The sequence below is a fragment of the Diaporthe batatas genome (genome assembly GCF_019321695.1).
Source record: "Diaporthe batatas strain CRI 302-4 chromosome Unknown Contig00003, whole genome shotgun sequence".
Classification (NCBI taxonomy): Eukaryota; Fungi; Ascomycota; class Sordariomycetes; order Diaporthales; family Diaporthaceae; genus Diaporthe; species Diaporthe batatas.
In genome coordinates this window covers 1,396,108-1,421,320 of record NW_025408550.1, presented here as the reverse complement: position 1 = coordinate 1,421,320, position 25,213 = coordinate 1,396,108, and the positions used below count along the sequence as shown (strand labels likewise).

The following is a 25,213-nucleotide window of genomic DNA, read 5'->3' as shown; positions in this document are numbered from 1 at the left end:
CATTGGGAGCTGAATAATTGATATTTGCCCGTCCACGGAAATGAAAGTACTTGATACGTCAGTTGTCCATTATAATGTGCTCATTAAAGACTGGTGAGGTGATCCTCCACCAGCTCTTACGTATCTGGAGACAGGAAAAGCTACCATAGTAACTACGACTGGTCTCACTTGGGTCAAGACCAGAGACAGCATGTTGAATGGGTTCATTCTCACACTGCAAGAATGCATGAAATCCAAGTATTTGATACACAAATTTGTACGCACTTTCTCTACATTATGTACTCGAGCAGCGACCCCACCCGGCACCTTCCCCGGGACTGGGAAAGTTAGGATTGATGTGTGCGGTCGTCTGCCAAGAGGCCCTGAAGAATCGGGATGTGATTGATCACAAGCACCCGAGTTGGTTTAGCTTGATGGCCAACCCAACATTGCAAACAACAGCTGTCCCAGTCCGGTGGACCGACTCCTGTGCTGTTTAGAGGTCCGCCATAAGCACCGCAGCCTCCAGGAACTCCTACCATGTCTTCTAGGACAATGAGCCAAGTGATACTCAGAACTATAGAAAACGGCACCAGTGTCCCTGCCTTGACCCCAGCCCCAGCTCCCACGCTGGGGAGCCGAAATGTATACAGCTCTATTCAGACACGCCGTGAGTATCGATAACACGATAGAGGCTTCACATCGAGCCCCAGTAATTGACACATGGCGAAGGATTCTTCCGAACCACTTCGACCCACAGGTTATTTTCAGTTCCAAGATACCATCGTGGTAGCAGGTGCCGTAGCGAGTGGGGTACTTACCACGCGGTTCCATCACAGATCTCTGTACCCAACTTGGAGACACTCCTTTCATGATAATCATCACCCCCCATCCCCTGCGTATCTCCTACACTCATAGATGTCCTCAGCCGACCGAAAGACCTTTCGTGACGTTAGGGGGATCATAGACGCAGGCAAAGAAAGGCCTAAAGTTCTGCAGCTTTGGTCAAACGCTGTCCTCCACGCATGTGTGGCCTCTTGGCTGGTAATTCATTTAAGGTCGAGCCATTCTACCCCTAAAGCGAAGCCAGCCGCCTGTGTATACGAAGTTCTCGAGTAGACTCATGGCGGCGAATATACTATCTTCTAACACTATGTGGAGGCACCGCATAAAACTTTGTATGTATGAGATTAAGGATGAAATTACATGTAGCCCTCTAAACTACAGAACTCAGAAACTCGCGTGCGTCGTGTCGGTCTCCCGGATCATCTTCTCTGTGCAGCTTCTTGTGCGGAGCGCCTCAGGCAGGGGGAGGAATTCGAAGTTTAGAGTGGGAAGCACAACAATGATGTGAAATTCCATCCTGACTAGTTTTACTCCTAAAGAAACATGACCTTGTTGAGACGAACGGTGTAAAGGCCATGAGGCTGAAGCAGCCAAGGGCTAAACGGATCGTTCAAAGCAACGCGCAACAAAGCACCAGCCACCAAGATAACCCTTGTAGCCACCATCGAACGCCAGAGATGGGATCGCATTGCCATTGAATGAGGCCTTCAACGCTCTATTGGTAACTTCGGCGGACCGTTCAATACGAGCAGCTACATGCACTTCGGCTTCTCCATTGGCGGCAGCCTGGGTTCCGATATCATGGCGAGGCACGACGCCGTCCTCGCGGGGCGTCAACTTCGACGGCATCTTCCACGACCCATGTCCCGACTGTCCCAGGGTTGACGTGAGAAAGCCATGTCTTATGCTCGGAAGCGACCAAAGGCGAGACTGGGATGATCCAACATGGGGCCGGTGCCGGAGAAACCAGACCGAGTGGTCGAGGGATCTGCATGTTCGAGTCGTTTCACTATAACTTCTCGGATGTGAGGTTGTGGCTCGAAATATTGCGCATCAAGGACCTGGCCCGGGGCGCCTTTGATAGGCACCATTCAATGTTGAGCTATTGCGTGTGCGGTAGATGATGAATGCTTTCATAATGGACTTCTTCGACGGGGTCTTGCGGGACAACTTGTATGAAAGTGTGCTATCGAATGGGCCACTTCTGTCGAAAAAATGGCCAGAAGTGGTTTCATGGATTCAATGTTAGTAGTGCGGTTAGTGCGATCAGTGCTTCATTTGGTTTCCCCTCTGATCAATCTTGCACGGCGAGTGTCCTGCACTTGTCTGATGGGCTGCGCTGGGTTACTGATAAATTCCGTGGCGCGACTCAGTCGTCTATTATACCTAGGTATGCAGTGAAAGGCCCCGGTGATGCTTGTTTGTCCTATACCTAGGTACCTTGGGTGCCCAGGTGGTAATAAATAAGTACCATCAACCATCTTCTCATTTGGTGCCAACTACGATAACTATTCGGCAGCATTTAGAAGACATCCGGCGTAAGTCCTGGTCTGCAAAAAAGAAAATCAAAAAAAGAATCAGGGGGACATGGGTGCTGAGAACTGGGACTTCCCACCTGGGCAGTGTTCAAGTCAGCCGTGACAAGAAATGCAGAGACTCGCAATGCCACGTGGGAGCGCCGGCAATTGCGATGCACATGTAGGAGCATCTGCAGTAAGAAATGCCGAGATATCAAGTGGCATCGAGAATGTTCCGGGAGGCAAAGACGACAGCACAGCATAGTAAATTGGTTTCTTCACCAAGCAGTGCTCAACAATGATATCACACATCCCGAGACAGCGAAGACGGATTGAGAACCGCCGTATCGTACGAGGAAGGAGGAAGACGATTTTAATAACTTCCATATTGACGCCCAGAGATTTAGAGCAGATGAGTTGTTCTTGGCGACGGCAGCTATTTGTAACACAGAAAAGGTTGTGCTGGATTAGGGTGGGATTGCCATGCCGGAATTTTGCCAAATTTGCCGATCTATAAAGACTTCAAGGGGACAGGCCATAGGGACAAGAGCAAAGTCGTTTCTATCGGTACCGGGATTATCAAGCACAGATACTCTGATTGAGCTTGTATATGTCAGTTATTAAAGGCCAAGAATAGCCTGAAAGTGGACAAGAGATTTCTCGGGTACTCTCATTTCTTATATAGCTACCTACCTCGGGCTTGGGAAGAAAAGACAGCCAAGAGATTTATACGATGAGAGCCATTCGACCCTCGACTGCATAGAGCATAATACACTGGGAAGCCAAAGACACGGAAAATGATGCATCTAGGACTTTCAGTCACCTACGCCCTGGCGTTGGTGACCGGTGCTTTGGCCGTCCCATCGCAACAACTAGACACTCGCCAGCAAGCGCCCAAGTCGACAGTCATCACCACCCACAATGAGCCATGGGCGTTCGCCTTCTTGCCCGACAACCGCGTCATCGTCAATGAGAGACGAGGCAACATGAAACTCGTCAACCCGGATACCAAGGCCACCGGCACCATCACCGGCGTACCCTCCGTCGCATACGGCGGCCAGGGCGGCTTGCACGACATCGCCTTGCACCCCAACTACGCTAACAACAGTATCGTGTACATTAGCTACGCAGAGGCCGGCAGCGGAGGGGCTGCCGGCGGTGCCGGCGGCGCAGTCGCCCGGGCCAAGCTGACGCTCGACTCCAATGGCGGCGGCGCGCTGTCGGGCCTCGAGGTCATCTGGCGTCACTCGCAGAGGGCCATCGGCGGGCTGCAGTTCGCCTGCCGCCTGCTCTTCGGCTCAGACGGCGCGCTGTGGATCGCCTCGGGTGAGATCAACCAGATGACCCCGGCCCAGGACATGACGGCCAACCTGGGCAAGATGATCAAGCTGTACGACAACGGCACCTCCTTCGCGGGCAACCCGTTCGCCAGCCAGGGCGCCGTGCAGTCGCAGATCTGGTCCCTGGGCCACCGCAACCCGCTCGGCATCGACTGGGACGCCCAGGGGCGCCTCTGGGAGGTCGAGATGGGCCCCATGGGCGGCGACGAGCTCAACCTGATCCAGTCGGGCGCCAACTACGGCTGGCCGCTCGTCTCCGAGGGCCAGCACTACGACGGCCGTCAGATCCCCAAGCACAGCACGCGCCCCGACATCGCGGCGCCCAAGGCCTTCTGGGTCCCCGTCATCTCCCCGGCCGGCCTGATCATCTACAAGGGCAGCCTGTTCTCCAGCTGGACGGGCAACGCGCTCATCACCGGCCTCAGCGCTCAGGGGATCGTGCGTGTGACCATCAGTGGCGACACCGCTAAGGAGGCTCAGCGCATCTCGATGGGCAAGCGCATGCGCGGTATCCGGGAGCACAAGGATGGCTCCATCTGGGTCATTGAGGATGGTACCAGCGGCCGGCTCTTGAAGCTCACCCCTAACTAAGCTTCCAAGGTTATGTTCGCGAGGGACTTGAAGGTGTAGCCACATGTATATAGGGTAGATCATAGTGTCGATTTTGCAGTATGAAATCAAAGTTAGTAGATGGTAACTCATCTTCCTTATCCAGCTTCCCAACTGTTCCAAGTGCCATAGTTTCAGCAAAATGCTTCAGCGTCGTCGTGAGACTGCAGTGGCATACCTTGAGTCTTCGGGACCGGTGGCTTGAAATCAGTGACGTCGAAAATTGCACATTCTTCAACCGATTCTCGGCTCGGTTCTCCTCGGTCAATCGTATGTGATTGCTGCTCGATGACAGTGCGCCTGGGCATTCCATCGTCTCTTGGTGTAGCTCGCTAGATGGCTTTTGTGTAGGAAGTTGCTTTTGCGTTGTCACTTAGCACGTATGCCGCACAGTACATTACCACATCTTAATTAAATCCCATTTGGCTTTTGTGAAGATGGTCACTGCAGATAGGAGACAAACCGTTGAGCTTCCAAGTTTGGCAGGTGCCGAGCCACCGTAGAATGAGAGAGACTAATTTGGGCAAAGGCCAAGAAAATGACCGAGTGACTGGAGCGCAAGGTCTGAAACTCCAGGTCCACCGATCCTTCATACACGCACTGTACTTATGAGCAGGCAAGCGCATTTCTTTGCCCACAAGCTGGAGGTACTCGTCTTCAAGCACTTGAGTTCTGTGCAGTCTGCTTGAAAATACTTTTCCATCAAGATTTAGAAGGGGGAATATTTTAGTATGAGGGCGAGAACAAGTACCTAGGTACCATGTTGCGTTCCTCGTCCAAGGGCCTCGGGAAGTGGCTACAGGCCGTGCCAGTGAATGTTGCCGAGCAGGCCAGCAAGGGTCGAGCCCTGGAAATTGCTACCAGCAGCAGCACAGAAATACCACGGAAGTACCACATATTTAAAACCCATACAGATTTTTCGATATCTAAGCATATATAATATGCGGCTTCGGCCACACTGTATTTTTCCTTTACACTATATAACCACTCGTTTCTCCCCCCCAGAGCTTATACATAAAGTCTTCAACAGCTTTATATATGTCCTTATAGTCCTCTTATAAAGGAACTTTAAATCCTCCCTTTTCTTTATATTTATTATGCTTTTTTATGCTATTAAGGAGGTGGTAGTTGCTAGTAATAAAAGTATAAACTTAGAGGAGAATAAGCTTATTATACTCTCTCTTTATTTTCTTATAAATTACTTTTAGGACTTTCTTTAGGAGTTTTAATACTTTATTGTGAAAGTTTTAGAGGTAGTACATTATAAATTATTTCTTTATTTTAAGTTTTTTTAAAGTTAGCTGTATGCTTAAATAAGGGCTATAGTACTTACCTAGTAAGGGTTTTATTATAAGGTATATATATATATTTAAAGGATAATTTTTAGCTGGGATTTTCTTAGTATAATTTATTTATATAGCAACTATTTTTAGACCTAGTTTTATTATATAACTTCCTTACAGTATTTTAGTTAATATTATTATTAAAATAGTGCCCCTTAGCCTTGTCTATATGTTATAAGGCTAAGGCTATAAATACCTATTATATTATAACTACTATTATTAATACCGTATTCTTTCTAAGCGCTAGGTTTTAAGTGCTTACTATTATATGAAGGCGCCATGTATATTCTTGGACGTATATGGAATAGAAGCGAAACCACATATATGATATGCACTTGATGGCATGTTCTTGGAGAGGATTCACTGGTATTTGCCACACTGCAGTCTGGGCAGCTCAATGTGGCATGAGAATGCTTACGCCCCCCGATTGTTCTTCAGCAAGGCCTAGTCGATCACTGCCAGTAGCTGCTCTTGAAATACAGCAATCTCGAGAGGCACCGGGAGAAGTAAAACCGTTCGCACAACCCATAAGATAGGGGTTTTCCTCCGCTGCCATACCATTGACTCCTAGCCGTATCCCCCGACACTGGCAAGGTACACACGCCAATGGATTCCTGGGTTTTCTTCTGAATTTCTTTTTAGAGTATCCTTGAGGGGGCTACTGTACTTATTTTCCAAGGTTCATGAATATGGCGTCTTCCCTAGTACCTCAAGGTGCAGACCTTTGTGCTATTCCAGTTGCCAATCCTCCCAATGGGCGGCTCCCAAACTTTGAGAACCCGGCATCCCTCACGACGACCACGATCGTCCTTGGCGTGTTGATGGGGGCATGGGCATTGATTTTCGTAGCTGCACGAGTTGTGGTTAACAGGCGAAATCTTGCCTGGTCTGACTGTAGGTTGAACAGCTGAAGAACATAGTTTCAATGTGATTAGAATATGAGACTAATGAGATCAGATTTCATGGTCATCGGCTTGGGACTCAACATCGGGTTCACAGGAGTTTTCATATCCGGTAAATTGGCTTTTCTCAGCAATTGATGCCTGCCAGAGGAGCTGACAGGTTCTAGTCTCCAAATACAATCGCCATATTTGGGATGTGCCAGTATGCTGGATGACGCCTACATACTTGAAGGTGCGTTACATATGTACTGAAGCTCGAACAGTTGTATGTGCATTCGGTATTAACTGCTTCCTTGTCAGATGCACTTCATCATCACCATGCTAGTGGGGCCGGCGTCATACTTCGCAAAGTCTTCTATTTTTCTACTCTACCAACAATTCTTCTCAGTGAAGAAATCGACGAGAATAGCTGTCAGAGTTGGCCTCATCATAACCTTCATGATCTATTTCGTTACTATACCCCTGTCAATCCACTACCTAACCCCTCATGGGGGGATGACATGGGAAGACGTCCTCACGAGTGATGCGACTGCAAAGCTGCTTTACTATGGCATCACTCTGGGGTCGCTGGCAGTGGTATTGGATATTTACATTCTCATCCTCCCGCTGCCAACTCTGGTAGCACTCCATATGCCTCTCAAAATGCGTGTGCAATTATTGGCCGTATTTTCTACCGCTTTAATGTGAGTCTTGTCATCTTGGGCCTGGTGTTGAGGTACTCACCCGGATCCAGGGGCGTGGTTGCCAGTGCTGTTGCTCTTGTTTATAGAGCAAAGATGTACTCGACATCCGATGCCACCTGGCAGCAAGCAGCATGCTACACAGCCATGTGAGTACTCCGTCCAAATTCAATTCAGCCATCCTAACCTAAACCATTGTGCGAAGCCGACTGACATTCGCACAGTATGGTAGAAAACAGCATCGCCATCATCGTCGGATCCATGCCGGCCGTTGCAATGTTCATACGAGTCTATGTGTCTGAATTAGGAGTCATAAAGGCGCTGCGGGTCAGACTTCGGCGGACCAAAAGTGATCCTTTGGGCGGGGAGTCGAAGCCATCCTTTGGCAGAGACCACCTGGCAACAATCGGCTCCCCTATTAATGCTCGACGGCCAGATGGTAACGAGCTTACGGGCACTACTACTATGGCTACGACAGGCCAGACCACCATTGATAAGGACAACATATCCCTGAGTAGCACTCGCACTGCCGAGAGCCAAAACTCTTGCCTCGAGCTCACGTCTATGGAGAAACTTGTTTGATATGCACGTGTACTTCCGAGCGAGTCAGGCTCCCAGAGTCTCACTAGCATGGGAATGTCCTCGGCGAAGAACGTAGTGGTAGTCTGGCAATATGAACAGTTCTGTCTGAAAGAGGAGTTGACACGCCAAAGGGCGGGCTTCCAAAGCGCTGGAGCAGCATGAATAAACGTGTAAAACCTAGAGGTCGAAACGCCATGCATTGCTCGATGGAGGGGCTAAAGGATGGTCTGAGAGATTGGTGGAATGTTAGGAATGTTGTCACAATTCCGAGCAGGGCATATCCAATGAAGCAAATTGACTAGTTTCCTAACTATGAATACCTAGGTAATGAGCGGGGGAAGCCCGTATTTATAGAGCATTACAATGGGTGGGCCCCACAGCTCGATAAATGTGTTCTGACTAATAACAAAGCAACATACTTATTTCAAGCATGTTCGTTCTCCCAGCAGTCACAATATCTGTAGTGGGTATCTCAACTAAGCAACTACCGAGGTACTCAACGCAGATGCGCAGCACACTTGAGATAATATGGCTTGCCAAGCTCGGTCAATCTATCTCAGGCCAGCCAACGCCTTGATAGCATCCATATCTCCAGATTCTTCACACAAAGTCCTGAAAATATTCCCGGTTCCCTTCTGTTCCAGCAATTGGCGCACGGTGCCCTGCTCCACGATGCGGCCTTCATCTAAAACCAAGACTCGGTCATACTCGGCAATTGTCAGAAGCCGGTGTGCAATCGTGATGACAGTGGTGTTTCCTTCTGCCACAAATGATTTGAGACCAGCTTGAATGGCCTTGTCAGCCACATGATCAACATTCGCGGTTGCTTCGTCCAGCACCAGCACGCGAGTGCGTCGAAGCAAGCCACGCGCGACGCATAGCATCTGAGACTGTCCGCGGGAGAGCCCACTGGCTGGAGCGTCTAAATTCATGTCTTGGGCCATTTCATGGTCCTGCATCGATCTCAGAATAGTGAGTATCTCAGCATCCACATGTTGTCCGAGCGGGTCGATGTTGTCGCGCACAGATCCAGAGAAAAGCTGCGGGTCCTGGGGGATGACAGACAATGCTTTGCCTCTCAGGGTATCTAGCTTGACGTCAGAGATATTGACGCCATCAATTTCTATCCGACCACTTCCCGGGCCGAAGTCTCCCTGAAGAACTCGCAAAAGCGCGAGAGGAATAGAGCTCTTGCCTGCACCTGTGCGCCCGACCACTGCTATGCGCTCGCCAGGCCTTGCTTCGAAGCTGATCGACCTGAGGGCTGGATCCAAATTTGGAGCATATCTAGCGGTGAAATTGTGAAACTGGACGTGGCCTTCTGAAGGCCAACTCTGGGGCGGGTCCAGCAAATCTGTTGGTCTGGTTGTCGAGGTGGGGCTGGGCTCAGTTTCTTCTTGCTCAATTGTGGTATACTCAACGATTCGCTCCACGGAAGTCAGGCTCTGTTGGATTATCGCGTATAGCTGAATGAACCACAACATATTTTCGGTGAATGTAGCGGCATACGTCAGGACGAGACCTGCAACGCCCACGTCGATTGATGATGCGCGAAGGATGACAAATGAGCTGGTGACCAGTGTGATGACGCTGCTGAGGATTCCCACGCGCATAGTGAGCCATTGCTTGCTTCCGGCCAGGAGAATGTAAGGCTGGTTAAGGCCATTCACCAGCCTGTGGTGTTTGGCTGTGAACAAAGCCTCTCGACCATACGCTCGGATGCTGATATACCCTGAAATCGTCTCGCCGACTTGTTGATACAGTGGAGAACTGGAAGAACTGTCAATCGAATGCTTCTTGAGTTCAGCAATGAATGCTAGAAATCAACTTACCGTGAGCTGGCCGCGATACGCTTAAGATCCTGGGCACCTTGAAGGTAGAGAGCCGTAGTGTAATAATATGCAATGCAAATGACACCCAAGACCAGGACAAGGAAGACATTGGGAATCGCCCAAAAGACGAGAATCACGACCATTGCCACAGTAGCAACAATTTGGAGGACGCTGACGGAGAATGATGCCAGGGATTGATCGACGACGCTGATGTCTTTCGAAAATCGATTCGTTATTTGACCTAGTGGGCGCTCGAAAAACTACCATTTATTATAAATACGACTCCGAAATAGAGGCCAGGGTCCTTGATGAACCTACAGAGATTTTCGCGGAAGTCACACGGTTCAGCAGTCGCTCGTATATGGCGGTAGACGCCTTCAGAGACCCCGAGAAAGTGACGAGATCCCGCAGCAGCGTGACCACTGCATAAGCAACACAAATCGAGATGTAAATCAATAGATAGTACGCCGTTGGGACATCAGCTGGCTTTTCGTTCGACATTTCAGATTCAACCAAAGCATCGTATTGCTTTGCCCAAACCTTCATCCATAAGTTTGTTCCGAGTGAAACGAATTGTTGAGCAGCAAAGCCGGCAAAAACCAAGCTCCAGAACCAGCTTTGTCCCATGTCGGCAAGATAGCTTCTGACCACGGACCACGCTACCGAGCCCTCACCCGATTTTGATTCCCCCTTGACGTCTTTGCTGCTTGGGGCAGTGGTCTCTTTTGGTGGAGTGTCAGCATCCTCGCCAATATCGCTCTCGTCCAGTGAGATCGTGTTGACCGCCCCGGCTTTCTGTTGTTCTCTGCCAATGTCGAAATTACTCCTCAGAAAGATATCAGTTGGTGGTCCCTGGGTCTTGACCTTCCCGGAGTCTAGAACGACCACATAGTCGCTGTGGGGCACGGCGAGTTGGGTGTGATGGGTCGCGAGGATGCAAGTCCGACCTTTCATGAGAGGTCCTTTGATCGCGTTGAAGAAGATATGTTTCGCGGTTCGCGAGTCCAAAGCACTGAGGCAGTCGTCAAGTAGGACGTACTTGGAAGTACTGTAAAGAGCCCTAGCTAGCGAAATTCGTTGCTTTTGGCCGCCAGAAAGACGGCTTCCATTCTCCCCTGCCGAGGTCATGTCCCCGTCGCTGAATGCGGCCAGGTCTTGGTTGAGGGCAACTGCCTGAAGGACCTCCTCATATCGAGAGAGGTGGAATTGTGTCTCGAGCAAGATATTTTCTCGCACGCTTTGATTTGTGATCCAAGGCTCATGAGGACAATACGCTGCTGATTCGTCAAGATCGTGGGTGCCCCCTTGCAGGCTGTCTTTCCGGGAATTGTTGTTGTTATGAAAACCGACCTGCCCCTGCTCCAGATGAAGCTCACCCAGCAGTGCCAACAGAACGGCCGTCTTCCCAGAACCGTTGGGACCGCAAATAGTGTTTAGCCCGTCTTTTCTGAAAGCAACATTCAGATTTTCTAATCGAAACCCTGCTGGCGGCGCCAACTCACCCACGGGAATGCTGTCCCCTGCAGATGAACCGGCTTGGATCTTTTCTACAGGCCATTTTAGGCTGGCATCCTTGAATCCAATAAATGACTGATCTGCGTTGCACGAAATTTGGGACTTCTTCTCTGTTTCCGGTTCTTCTAGAAACTTGGTCACCCGCACGAGCGAAACGTGAGCTTGAATGAGGAAGGTAATTGAATCCGCCAGCCGATTAAGTGGTATGCGTAGAACCGCAAATGTCGCCAGCGCTGGGAATGCAATCGATGTGCCAAGTCTTCCGTCCCAAACAATGGTATAGAAGAAGCAAGTGAGGATAGTGACGATAAAAGGAAGTGAATAGAAGACGGTCATAGATATGGACCACCATATAAAACGATTTCGCAAGATCTTGAGCTCAGCCTGTCGCTTTTCCAGGACACGTCGACGGAAGTGTGATTCCCAGGAGTAGAATTTGATCGTACGAATTGCCCCAAAGAGATCATTGCTTGCCTGGATGCGGGCATCGCTTGCCCCCAGCAGCTGACTCTGAACTGCAGCCAAGCGTTTGGACACCATCACATTTAGTGGTAATAAGGCTATCATCAGGACGACGCCCAGGACGCCGCTGATGCCCATGATCTGGTACAGGAGGCAAGTGCCAATGGTGATCTGCACCGGGAACGTCACCCAGACCAGGTAGACACTACCACTCATTGTGGATATGAAGTCAATGTCCTGAATCCTTGTCAGCTTTGGAATACGCATGGATGGCCAGACCGTTGCTGCTACGTACCCCTGATACGAAATTAAAGATGGCGCCGTCAGATGTGAACTTGGTTCCTGGGGCTGAATCCGCACCACCCGAAGAGGACGAAGATCCCACCATGCGACGCCGCATAACCTTGCCATAAACCTGGTCGAATAGTACAGTTCGGAGCTTAGCGCCGAGCTTGAAGCCAACCCAGCCACATTGACAATCGGACATGCTAGCCGTGATGTTCGCAGAGAATAGTCCAAGAACGTAAAGCCATGCCGTGGAAGGGTTGACACGACCCGCCGCAAGGTATTCGAGGATCAACTTTATTAGGACGGGCGGCACAAACACCAAGACACCAGTCAATGCTGCCCACGCACCCTGTCGAAGTAAATCCCACTTGAGAAAATGGAATACTTTCCACAGAAAGTTGGCGGCGGCGGCGGCCCTCATGCGAAATTCGGGCACCACGGCGGCCGCGCTGATACGGCTGTTGAGAGGATAAAGATCCACGGTAGAGTCTAACGAGCCCGCCTTGAATGCCTTCCACAACAATGGCTCCAGCCACGAGAAGAAAAGCTGGGCGAGAAAGCTGGCTCTTTCATCTCTTCCGAGGTCATCGCCATCGACGTCACCGGCCCAATTGCCGCTGTAGCCAGAATAAGAAGCATGTGGGGCCGTCCAATGGAATAAGATTAGAGTTTTGAAAAGACAAAGGCGCCCAACGAGGGCCCAAAATTCGATCCCTCCAGCATCCGTCACCAGAGCTTTATGAGCGATTGGAAACAGACAGATCCACTGCACACAGTACAGTATTTCTGAATGAAACCTCAGGGCCAAACCCAGGCGGGAAGCACCCCACATTCGCGCATTCACCAAGGTGAAAAGGAAGGCAGACAAGAATAGGGAGCCGCCGGGGGCGAGTTCGCCTCCATAGAAGGCTAGCACCGCGCCGCCAGCAAGGTCAACGGCCAGGATCCCGGCTTCCATCCGTTCGATGTGACGGGTAAGGCGAACCTGGGGATTGCTAGGAACAACATCTTCAGGGTTGTCGTCGTCGTCGTCGTCATCAGCTGCCACGGGTTGGTATCCGCGCGCGGCAACTGGATCATGTCTCTGTCGAAATGTATAGAGTCCGAGAACCAGGGTTGATGCCAGAATCGCTCCCACTGGTATAACAAGTTCGAGGTAGCTCTCTTCGATGCACTTTGAGACATGTCCATCTGTCCACCCAGGAGGTGAACAGAGAAATGGGGACATTTCGTGCGGACGGGAACGAATTCAGCGGGCCTTTTCCCCACGGGGCTCAGTAAGGATTTCCAAGCAAAATGAGATTTTAGAAGGGGCCGACAATCTTGGCCAAGAGGTAGGTATGGCGTGTCTGCGTGGTTGAGCGACCGCGAGAAGGAACATGAAATTGAAATAGCGACCACGAACGCCTGTCTGGCATCCGCGCGTGCACATCACGAATGCGACAAGTCAGAGCCGCGCCGGATTCCCCGGACTGACCGTCCACGGAGTCCATAACTACCTACCTATTTAGTCAGGTCCCGTAATCCACCCTTATCTGGCTGTTGGTGCACCACCCGGAAGGATTCTCGTGGGCTACCAACAGGCGCATACTAAGTCAAAGTACTCCTAGCTAGCGAGTGCTCCAGAGACACGTTGTTCCATACAAATTCAGTAAAGCTTCATTTCCTGCACAATACTAAAAGGTGTTATTTAGGCGGGCATTTGCCCTAATACGAACAGGTACAAAGATTCGTGTGGGTCTGTTGCTGCGGTTGCAAGCCAGGAGGATCACCTAAATCGTACGGTGATGGTGGCAGGGGTTCCGAATCCGACGATGCTTACCTGAAAGCTCCAAGGCGACATTGGGGATTCCACCTTCTACTAGGTCATTGCGAAGAAGATGTCATCTCATACGGCTTCGTCTGATTATATGGTTGAGACGGATCCGTAGAAGTGGTCCGCTACAGACGCCTCGTCTGATTATATGGTTGAGACGGATCCGTAGAATTGGTACGCTACAGACGCCCCGGCCAAAAGACCACAATTCCAAGTTGCCCAAACTTGGAATCTACCACTTATAAGCCCGTACTGTCACAGTGGTTTCGCTTCTATTCTGTATACGTCCGAGGATATATATAGCGCCTTTATAGTAGTAAGCACTCAAGACCCAGCGCTCGGAAAGAATATGATGTCAATAATGATAGTTATAATATGATAGGTGCTTGTGGTCTTAGCCTTATGACATATAGACAAGGCTAAGGGGCACCGTCTTGACGACGGCGTTGACGCCCTTGTCTGATTATATCCCAACGAGTTCACACAGTGCGTAATGGAAAGACCGATTTTCTATGAAGACCAATGATGACATGCTAGCAATCACCTAGGTCTTTATATAAATATCTTAATAAGATTAACCTAAATGTATTTTACAGTTAAGTAATTAATATTATTATTATAAGAAATAATATTACTTTAATAGTATTTTAGTTATTCTTATATTATAAGTTTGAAATGATTTAAAAGTTAAATACTAATAAGTTTTAATTTCAATAGTAGTCTCTGCACCATATGAGGTGACAATGATTCTTTCGGACCTCAAGAGTCCTATTATCTTTTCCTGCTGTGCAAATCATTGCCTTGTCATATCAAGGGGCACGAAATTAAAATTGTAATGAAACCATTCACGATCAGAGAAAAGTTTAATTCTATTATCTTCATCTCTGAAGCTATGGTGTTATTTGTTTACTTTAAAATGGAGTCCCGGGGGGGGGGTTGAAACCAGGAAACCTTTCATGGTTGATGTTGGTCAGGTTGAATTGGGTGGTTGAAATGTCGCAGTCAGGCCGGATCATCAAATTCCAGTCTGAGAAGGTTGGAAACGCGATCGAATTTTGTACATTTGGGAATACAGTCCTTTATGATATCCTTGGAGATGACTGGCAAGGGTAGTTGCCCATCGCCAATGACTCTTGGATCATCAAACTAGATGCCGATGGCATCTCCCGCTGCAAGCAGACTCTCACTCGTTTCGCGCAGAGCTCTTGTCGCAATTGGACTAGGGACAGTCGTGAGGAAACCACCGGCCAACGTAAACCTGAGCCGAAGGTGGGATGCTCCCTCCAAAATAACTCTCGAGCGCCGCAGCGTTGAGAAAGTCACCCCGAGCGTCCACGATGGTGCCAGTGGGCGGCGCGCCGTAGTGATCGCGCAGTATGTGAGCATTCAATGCGTCTTCAGTGGTGCTTTTGACGCCGCAGAACATAAAGATGCAGGCCCTGGGGGACGCGGGCTTCCAATCAGGCGAGGACAGCCACTCCAAGAGACAGCGGTTGTCCCAGACTGCGGATCCTGTGGCGATTTCACCGGCTGAGGAGCGGTCGGTCGGGTTGGCGATTGACTCGTTTGCTGGGTTGCGGATGAAAGCAGGCTCGGTGCCAACTCGGCTGGTCTGGCGCGGCGCGGAGGCGGTCATCCGATTGTTGTTGGGAGCGGGGGACTGGACGGGGTTCTGCTTCTTGTTGCGAGTGACCGAATCTACGTTCGCGAGCTTGTTGTGGGCCTCCTCAGGCAGGTAAAGCTGAGCCCTGGGCACATTGGCCTTGGCCTCAACCTCGCCGGGGTTGGAGGGAATCGGGCCAGTTGAAGATGAGGTGGTGAGAGTGACGTTGCCTTGGCTGTGTCTGTCTTGACTTGTTGGTTGCCGAGCCTCGCCGCCGGAGCGCAAACCAAAATAGATGTTACACCGCCAGCTAAATTCTTTCTTGTCTTTGGTTGACATCCGCCTCCACACCGATGAATCAACGCGGAAGCGAGGTTTTCCTGACGCGCTGATCACAATGTCTGATGAGACGCCCTCCATCTGTCGAGGGTCCTGGTAATCTGGAAGAGTGATTCGGGACCGCTGGGTGTATGTGGTGGCCTCGCCTGTGGGTTGGGCCGTGGCTTCAGTCTCGAGATCCCTGTCGGCGGACACGTTAGCCTTGAGATGGATATCATGTGGCAGCTGTTGAGCTTTGTCTTTTACCGCGAAGAAGACCTGTTGCAGGTTGGACAGAGTATCGGAGGCTGCAACCCGCGGCCGGCATGAAAAGCGAGGAGGTTGTCACCACTTATAGTGTGACCACACCGCTCGAAATGCAACGTCCTGTTTGGCGGAATCAATGAGCCAACCGCCACCATGAGTAGGTCTTGCTCTTACCCTTCAATGGACTCGACTTGGCAGCATGGGCACTCGGTCCCTCCGCTCGATAGAAAGTCGCGAAGAAGGTCACCACTGATCTCGTGGGCGCAGTTGGCGAACTTTTTGGTGGAAGAATCAAGTAGACCACGCCTGTGCCCAAAGGATGGAGCTCGGAGGCTTCCATGAAAAGACGAGACACGGTCAAGGAGCTAAGGCAGAAACTCGACTATTAGTCAACAATCAGTATACTTGTGACTAGACAGAAGGGCTCACGTGGTGCTGCTGGTCTTCCGTGGGGCTGCTTTGGCCTCCAGGAGGAAGGGAGTAGCGGGGTTCCTGTGTCGGTAGTCTGGTGAGTCAAGTATCATCATGCGAGTCGCTCACAAGGAAATCTTACTTGGTGCTGCCGGCCTTGGGAGGGAGCACTGTCAGGTCGAGGAGGGTGCTTGTGATTCTCATACTGCGCGACATTGTTAATCAATTGTCAAGCTGCCGAGGGCTGCGACTTTTGAGAAGGCTCACCATGTGCGGCAAGGCTTGGGTTGGGGCTCGCTGGCCTCTTTGGGTAAGAGGGTGGTCCTAAGCAAGCAGCATCGTTAGCCAGTGACCAAATCGTGAAGTTTGTCAGAACAACCTACCTGACGTGACTGGTTTCTAGCTTCACGGGCGATAAAGTCGTCCTTCTTCTGGACAGACTGGATTCTTAGACAACGGCCAAGCTGAAAGTTCCTTGAAGACAGAGTAGAAGACCTTACGTGGTGTTGTCGCGCTCTTTTCGAGAGGCGAGGCGGGCTTTGAGCGGCCAACGTAGGAGGGTGGTTGTCCCGCTAGAAAGAAATCAGGTTGAAGGTGTTAGTCAATGCACCGTATGCTTGCGACCCGTTAAAACACCTTACCTGACGTTTCATGATCGAGATGGGGAGGACGAGGTGCTGGTGGTGGGTGAAGGTTGTGCGAGACTTTGCAGTGCAGCCGTAGAAGGGGAACCGTTTGTTTGTTCTGAGCAAGTCTGAGGGGCTGACCTAGCTCTCCAAGTTGGAGACAAGTGTCTGACGGTAGGCATCTAGCCATAAAGTTGGGCACTTTTCAGCCTTTGCGCCACTGCGGCCAGAACAAAAAGCGTAGCTAGCTACCAGACCAGCAGAACAAGACCATTTGCAGTGTATCTACTTAAGTACCTAGGTAGGTAGTTTATGGGCAGTAACACTTGGCTTACAACTCAACAGTTTGGAAGCTCAAGCACCCCAAGCACCCAGCTTACCTACCTAAGTAGGCAGCAACTGATCTTGTTGCTCTCCGCACCTTGTCTTCTAACTGGCCCGATTTGCAGTAGCAACAACGGCACCTGGGCAAGCAAGCCAGCCCTGGTTCAGTCCCAGCAGCCCTTCCTCAGTTCACCCAAATCAGCTGCATCGATTGTGCTGCTGCAAAAATACTACTTGCGATTATAATACTTCAGATGACTTACAAACTTCCACGATTCAAGCTGATCATCAGTAGTGTTTGATGCTAAGCGTCGATCCTCTAGAAACTGGATGCCCTTCACCTGGAGTGACGTGAGAGGACGAGGTCTGAGATGGGAATCTATCTTCAGCAATACCAGGCCAGCCATGATGATTGCTGGTTCTTGCAGGGTATGCTAGACTCGGAATACAAATAAGCATATTTACACCCTATAATACAGGTCTGCGGTCACATAAAAGACCTACTAGGGGGAGGGGGGGGGTCCTTAATATAGGTATATAATTATATTAAAAATGAATATTTAAATATAATTTAAATATTATAACTAAATAATAATAAAAGGTTAATAAAATATTATTATAAATAAAATCTATTAAAAAGTTAATATTATATTAAGTTTTCTTTTTTTAAATATAAAGTTAAAAGATTTATAATTATAAAATTTTAATTAATTTTTATTTAACTATTTTTATTATATTATAATTTAATTTAATTTAGTTTAAACCTTTTTTTAAGTTGTTCTAACTTTATTTTTTTAAGGAAGTTAAAGCTTTATATTTTTAATTTTAAGTTTAAAATTTTTATAGATTTTAATATATTTTAAATTAAGTTTATAATCTTTTAACTTTTTTAAAAATATATTAATTATTTTAAATATTAATAACTTTTTTAAAGTATAGGTTTATTTTTATATAGTTATAAATTTAGTTATTAATAATTATTTCTTTTTATTTATAAAGCTAATAGATAGATATTTACTTAAGTAGAGCTAGAACCCTTAGGGAATAATAGTTTTTATTTTTATTTATTTTAATTAACCTATTTAAGTTATATAGTAAATTTAATACTTATATATAGTACTTATTAATATTAAATTAACTTATAGTTTAGAATAGCTTTAACTTTTAATAAGTTAATAATATTAACTTAAATTAATTAAATATAACTTAATATATTAATATAAAAGGTATTTGTTAATAATAAATAATATTATAAATAATTATAAAGTTATTATAAAAGTTTTATATAATAAATTTAATTAAATTAATCTTTAAAAGATATATTATATTTTATTTTTAGGGATTATAACTATTTATTTTAATTTAATAATAGAATTAAAAAAATATAAATAGTTTATATTAAGTTTTAATATTATATTAATATATATTAAAAATATATTATATTTTATCTTTTAAAATTCTAACTCTTTATTTCTAACTTAATAGTAGAATTAAAATAATATAAATAGTTTATATATTAAAAATCTTTTTAAAATTTTTAAATTTATTAATATTAAATTTTATAAATTAATAAAAAATTAAACTTTTTATAATTTTTTAACTTTTTAATTTTATAGATTTAATATAAATTAATTATAGGAATAGTAGGCTATAGTGGATTAGCTACTATAAGTAGGATTAGTGGGTTCATACCTATATACGGACTAGTTAGTTTAGTTAATAGGTTTAGCTAACCTAACTAGGCGCTTTACTACCTAGTTAGGTAGACCTTTTAATTAACATTAAAATACACTATTTTAACCACTTTTTATATATAAGCTAAGCTAATTAATATTAATTAATTACTAATTAGCTTTTAATAGTAAGGCTAAAAAGATAGTTAATTACTTTAAAGTAGCTAAATTCCTTATAAGTCCTTATTATTAAAGTAACTATACTAAGACTATAGAGCCTTTAAAGCCTAGGTATTAATTAGTTGCTAAAAAGAAGACCTTTCTCTCTTTTTTTTTTTTATAACTACACCTTTTATTAAAAAACCTTATAAAGCTATTAATTTAATAAAGACTTAACTAAGTATAAATAAAGTCCTTAAATCCCTTTATTACTTTATATACTTTATTACACTTTAAGAAACTATAAATATCTTTAAAAACTTAAAATTTACCTATAAAGCTTTTTTTATTACTAAGCCCTTATTTACATTTTAATAGTACTTTAAGGAGGACTATAAATATTTTTAAAGACTTAAGATTTACCTACTTTTCTCTTTTAATAACTAAGTAAGATACCTTTACTAGCTAAGTTTATAAGCAACCTACTATTATAACAACCTCCTTTATAGCTTATAAAAGACATTCCTTTTACTAAAAAACCTATTAAAAAAAAAAACTCTATATAATAATCCAAAGTAATAAACAAGCAAGCAAATAAAAGTTTTTTTTATAATAACCTTTTAAATACTATTTAAAAAACCCTTAAATATAAATAATAATCTTATAGATTAAATAACTAACTATATAGATAAGATAGTAATATATTTACTATATAAAAACTATATTTAGTATAATTTAATTAAATAACTAATTAAACAACCTTTTATTTAAATAACTAACTATAATTAAGCCCTTATTTAAGTAATTATTAAAATAAGCTTTATTCTTTAATAGTTACTAAATAGCTATTAGATAGCTTAATAGTCTAATTAATTATATAAACTAAAAGGAAAGAAAAAGAAGAAACTATTAAAAGGACTAATTAGCTAGGTATAGCTATAATTAGTAACTACTTAATAAATAGTTTAATAAATAATTAGTTAATTAATAATTTAGACTTAATTTTATTTATTAAAGTAATTTAAATTTAAGTAATTTAAGTGATTTATAAAACGTTGATTTAGAGTGTTTTTATAGTGTTTAAATTAAGTAAATTATAATTATACGTTTAGTGGTAATTTTAAGTAATTAGAGTGATTTAATTAGAAACTATTTTGTTAGTAAATAGAGCTTTTTAATTAGCTAGAAGGAAGATTTTAGAAGATTAAAAAAGTGCTAGTATGGGAATAGTGGGCTGCAGTGGATTAGCTACTATAAGTAGGATTAGTGGGTTTATATCTATATATGGATTAATTAGTTTAGTTAGTAGGTTTAACTAACTTAACTAGGTGTTTTATTATCTAGCTAGATAGACCTTTTAACTAATATTAAGATATATTACTTTAACTACTTTTTATATATAAGTTAAGCTAACCGATATAACTAATATTAAGATATACTACTTTAATTACTTCTTACGTGTAAGCTAAGCTAATTAATATTAATAATTAAATTAAGATTTAATTAATAAATAATTAAATTAAAATAAAATAAGAAAAAACTTAATTTTAATAAAAATTAAATTTTTTTATTTATATATTAAACTTTTAATAATATATTAATAGTATTTTAATAAGTAAATTATAAAATATTTATATTCTTTTAATTTTATTATTAAATTAAAAATAAATAATTATAATTTTAAAAATAAAATATAATATATTTTTAAAAATTAATTTAATTAAGTTTATTATATAAAACTTTTATAATAATTTTATAATTATTAATAATATTATTTATTATTAAAAATATTTTTATATTAATATATTAAACTATATTTAATTAGTTTAAGTTAGTACTATTAATTTATTAAAAGTTAAAATTATTATAAATTATAAACTATTTAATTTAATATTAATAAATATTATATATAAGTATTAAATTTATTATATAATTTAAGTAAATTAGTTAAAATAAATAAAGATAAAGCTAGTATTCCTTTAATTAAAGTTTTAACTTTATTTAAATAAATACTTATCTATTAACTCTACTATATTATAAGTAAAACTATTTAAAAGTAGTTACTTAACTTATTATATTTTAAATTAAGATATAATTAAATAAGGTAATTATATTTTATTATTTAAATTTATAATTTTAATAACTTTATTATAAATAGAAGAAAAATAATTATTAATAATTAAATTTATAATTATATAAAGATAGACTTTTATTTTAAAAGAAGTTATTAATATTTAAAATAATTAATATATTTTTAAAAAATTAAAGGATTATAAATTTTATTTAAAGTATATTAAAATTTATAAGAATTTTAAATTGAAATTGAAAAATATAAAGCTTTACTTTTTTAAATATAATAAAGTTAAAAACTTAAAAAAAGGTTTAAATTAAATTAAAGATTAAATTAAGTTATAATATAATAAAATAGTTAAATAAAAATTAGTTAGAATTTTATAATTATAAATCTTTTAACTTTATACTTAAAAAGGGAGTAAATAAATTATATTATATTAAAAAGTATTATATTATTTAAATAGCTTATAGTTATATTAATAGTGTATTTATATTTTAAGAGAATGTTAGTATTAGTTTGAAATGATGGTACTATAAAGTTAATTTACCCCCCTCCCCCCGGTAGGGAGTCGATGGGAAATCGAATACCTAGATAGTCTCACACTCCGCATTTTCGGCAGTTCATGAGGCACAAAATTGTTGGCATAATAGTTCGAGGTGTTACACCGTGGATTGACCCAAGCGATGGTGTACCTACCATCACTATTGAAGAGATCAGAGATTTACACTAATAAAAACAAAGGGTACACCGACATAAGTATAGTACCCATAGTGCGTAATTTTCAGATCCTTGCTTGACGCGGGGAATAATTATGCTGGAAAACTTGACGAGGGGCCTGGAATTGTTCAACGTCCAGACCATTTTGGACTCTGGCACTACCCCAATCGTAGATTGGCCGCAGGGGATACACTTGGTGTTCCGTGTCAGCCTTGACTGCGCTCTCTATCGGCCGTGTCTCCCTAAGATCGTAATACCCGGCCTTTTGCTCATTCTGGCCGACCTGTCCAGAGCTTGGTTGAATAGCATCGAACTCTGTGCACTTCTGGGCTGTGCTATGAGAACTGCCGCGAGTGAAGTTTCCAAGCAAAGAGCGGAGAGCTGAAGCTAGCTTTGAATCTGGAATTTTCGTCCGGAGCAAACCAGTGAATCCAGGCATTGAGCAGACAATGATTGCTACTGTGAGTTCAATCTGACTGGATGGCCTGTCAGTCGAATAAGCAAAAGATGATCCAGATAGGATGGAAACTAACACGCCGATCATGAGAACACCAGCATTCCACGTTGCATCTGTGTTTGAAAGTGACTTGACTCTATAAACAAGAGATATCAGACTGGCCGCAATTCCCCTGAAGAAATTTATTAGCCATATAGATCGGGACAGAGTCTTGTAATCAGTATCTTGCAGCCTTACAGAATGGCAGTGCCGAAGACGGCTATGAGTTGCATCCGTTTCCTTGTAGATAATTTGAGTCTGGAAATAATGGGAATAGGAAGAATGAATATGTAAATGTCCAGGGCCGACCCTACTGCTGCTTGGCCGGTGCTCCATTTGAAAGCAAAAATTTGAGGATTCATGACCGCATCAACGACCACATCATCCCAAGTCTTTCCGACATGAGGAGTGGAGTAGTATGACAGGACCGGAATGCTCAAGCCATACAACAGGACATTAATGGCGATCCCGATCATGATGGCTATATGCATTTGTTTTGAGATTTGGAAAATTTGTCGCAGTACCAGTAAAGTTGCGGTCTTGGCGAAGAGGCACCCGAAACTTGTCAACGTCGCATACGTGAATGTTAGCTGGCATTTATCAGTACGTTTTCATGGATTCTGTGTAAGTGTGATCGCGATCGCGTACCTGGAAGAATTGTGTGCCAAGCCAGCAAAGTGGCACATCCCATATGTGGCGGTAATATTTCACAACTGGAATGCATTCCGTTAGGTGCCACAACGTGGGACAATGGCAGAGGGTACTGCACCTACATGTCACCAATAATACATTTTGAGTTACTGCAATAATCGTGGCAACAAGAACAAGTCCTATATGGCGGATGAACGTTAATCATTATGTGGTGTGTTTTGGTTATGCTTTGAAATTAGAGCCATACCGTCAGTCCAAGTTGGCTTTTTCAAGTTTGCCCATAACCTCCCAGAGGCAAAGATAATGGCCAAGACAGTGGGGATGACTGTAAGATATATCACCAAGTTCTTGAGCAGCTCTGTCGGATCATCAAAGTTGCTGGTTTGGCCTCTAGGAGGTGGACCGCTGGGAATGGTACAAGGGTCGACCCCAGGAAATAAAGAAGCCCAAGTCGAGGCCATTACTATCCCATGAATCACACTGTGGTCGACAAGTGACTGGGCTTCTGGGGCATGCCTCCCGATGTAGTTAGAGGGTAACAAGTGAGGTTGAAGAACTTCAAAGGATGGACAATAGTCGTGGGACACCATGGGTGTTATGAGAAGTAAGCAAGCCCGTAGTGTTACATCGTCAAGCTGACCGCCACCCTGGCCAGCTGGTAATCTTGGCTGCTGCCTACGAAACCCCAGCGGCGAAGTGCGAAGCAACCACTGACGCCCTAGGAAGGGGGTGGGGTTCACATTAGCCAGTAACTCCCTTAGGTAGAGATTTTCAATGATTCATGGGTATAAAGGTATGATTATGCAACCTCGTTTCTGTACGTGTGGCCTTGGGTGACGACCCAACGCAGCAATGTCTCTGCGACCCTGCGGCTCAGTCGAATGGGCCCAATGCGGAAAGCCGCCCTGCCCTCAAGCTGGACGCCCTTGGCCAGGATGGTGGTCGCTAATCTCGGGCATCGCAGGAATCGCGATGCTTCCCGTCAGAAAGGATCACCACCAACGTCCCGCCGTGCACTTGTTGGCTCGGCTGCATGTTCTAGGGGTCTTAGCGTTGTCTTGGCCGCACTTCAAACTTAGAAAAAGAGAATGTCTGCCCACGTTGAGACAGTCTGTTTCTACTGTGTAATTGAGAAGCTGCCGGGAACAAGATCGATATTCTGGGGTAAGACCGTTGACCAAGAGGCAATTATGGCGGCTTCTGCCAAATTTGTCTCAGCAAGCATTGCAGCAAGATATTTAATACTACCTAGGTAGCATATTGTAAGTGCTCTATCGCTTCGCCTGCTAAGATTCTTCTTGATCTGAAGGCGTTGGAAAACACTTGCGCCCAATTGAGATTTCCCACGCCTTGAAAGGAGCTCCGCATCCGGATGTAGCCACAACGATCGTTTCAACATCAGTACGTCCCCATTGAGCCGGATAATTGGTTCTCTTCTTAACTTATTCCATCGCTATTACACTCCCATCTCGCAGGCGAATGTGATCCCTTTCAATGGTGTAGAACGCTCCGTTCAAGTCGAATCAATTACTTCGAGCAGCCCATGGTAACCCCGCACAGTCATCTCACCATGGGGGATGATTGGTGATGTTCTTGGACTCCCCATCCCGACCCAAATTTATTATTATATTACACCATGGACAAGAACGAATCTTGTCCAATCACTTCTCAATACTGGTTTCATATATCTTATACAAACCCATCGACCTAAACGTTTGCATAACGAGGGATCAACTGATCCCTCCTCCCCCATCGAACCGACTGACGGAAAGCTACTTGCGCCGCTCTAACCCACGTAGACGTCACCGACCTCCGAACCTTTTGGACCATGGAACTGCCATTTCCATTTGGGACCATTATTATCTGAGTTTTGGTATCAGCGGCTCCTCGGGTGGTATGATGTAGATCGAGGTGGGTGCCGGGGGATGCCGCGGATTTGCGTAGCATCTACTAACGCAGACCACAATAACTCGTCCATCTTACTAGGTTTAAATCACTTAAGCTCTTCGTGAAGCCGGTAAACAACTGGACTTTGCTTTCTGGGCTCCTCGCGGCGCTCGCCACCAAAGAGCAGTGTAATCTTTCTTCGCTCCCAGCATCAAGTGTTCTGACTATCTAGGCTCTTCCACTGGTGCCTAGCTAACAGGGCCTCAATGATGATGCCTAGCTCTACCACTGGCATA

The 25,213-nt window shown here is 44.4% G+C and overlaps 4 protein-coding genes across 4 annotated transcripts; 1 reads left to right on the top strand and 3 right to left on the bottom strand.

The window, feature by feature from the left end:
- Positions 1-3,139: 3,139 nt before the first annotated feature.
- KVR01_003105 (uncharacterized protein) lies at positions 3,140-4,273 on the top strand (the record flags this gene model as incomplete). Its single annotated transcript, XM_044793172.1, has 1 exon — positions 3,140-4,273. The coding sequence occupies one exon, from the start codon at positions 3,140-3,142 to the stop codon at positions 4,271-4,273; it is 1,134 nt and encodes a 377-aa protein (XP_044648120.1).
- A 4,076-nt stretch (positions 4,274-8,349) lies between these two features.
- On the bottom strand, positions 8,350-13,123 carry KVR01_003708 (uncharacterized protein; the record flags this gene model as incomplete). Its single annotated transcript, XM_044795033.1, has 4 exons — positions 8,350-9,568; positions 9,631-9,871; positions 9,945-11,859; positions 11,903-13,123. 4 exons carry the CDS (start codon positions 13,121-13,123, stop codon positions 8,350-8,352), a joined length of 4,596 nt encoding a protein of 1,531 aa, XP_044648723.1.
- Positions 13,124-14,930: 1,807 nt separating this feature from the next.
- KVR01_003595 (uncharacterized protein) lies at positions 14,931-16,526 on the bottom strand (the record flags this gene model as incomplete). Its single annotated transcript, XM_044793703.1, has 4 exons — positions 14,931-15,940; positions 16,074-16,264; positions 16,329-16,391; positions 16,453-16,526. The coding sequence occupies 4 exons, from the start codon at positions 16,524-16,526 to the stop codon at positions 14,931-14,933; spliced, it is 1,338 nt and encodes a 445-aa protein (XP_044648610.1).
- A 5,421-nt stretch (positions 16,527-21,947) lies between these two features.
- Positions 21,948-23,538, bottom strand: KVR01_003654 (uncharacterized protein; the record flags this gene model as incomplete). Its single annotated transcript, XM_044793322.1, has 6 exons — positions 23,278-23,538; positions 23,153-23,209; positions 23,028-23,092; positions 22,578-22,969; positions 22,417-22,512; positions 21,948-22,359 (listed from the first exon to the last, which is right to left on the bottom strand). The coding sequence occupies exons 1-6, from the start codon at positions 23,489-23,491 to the stop codon at positions 21,948-21,950; spliced, it is 1,236 nt and encodes a 411-aa protein (XP_044648669.1). The 5' UTR covers positions 23,492-23,538.
- Between the last annotated feature and the right edge of the window lie 1,675 nt (positions 23,539-25,213).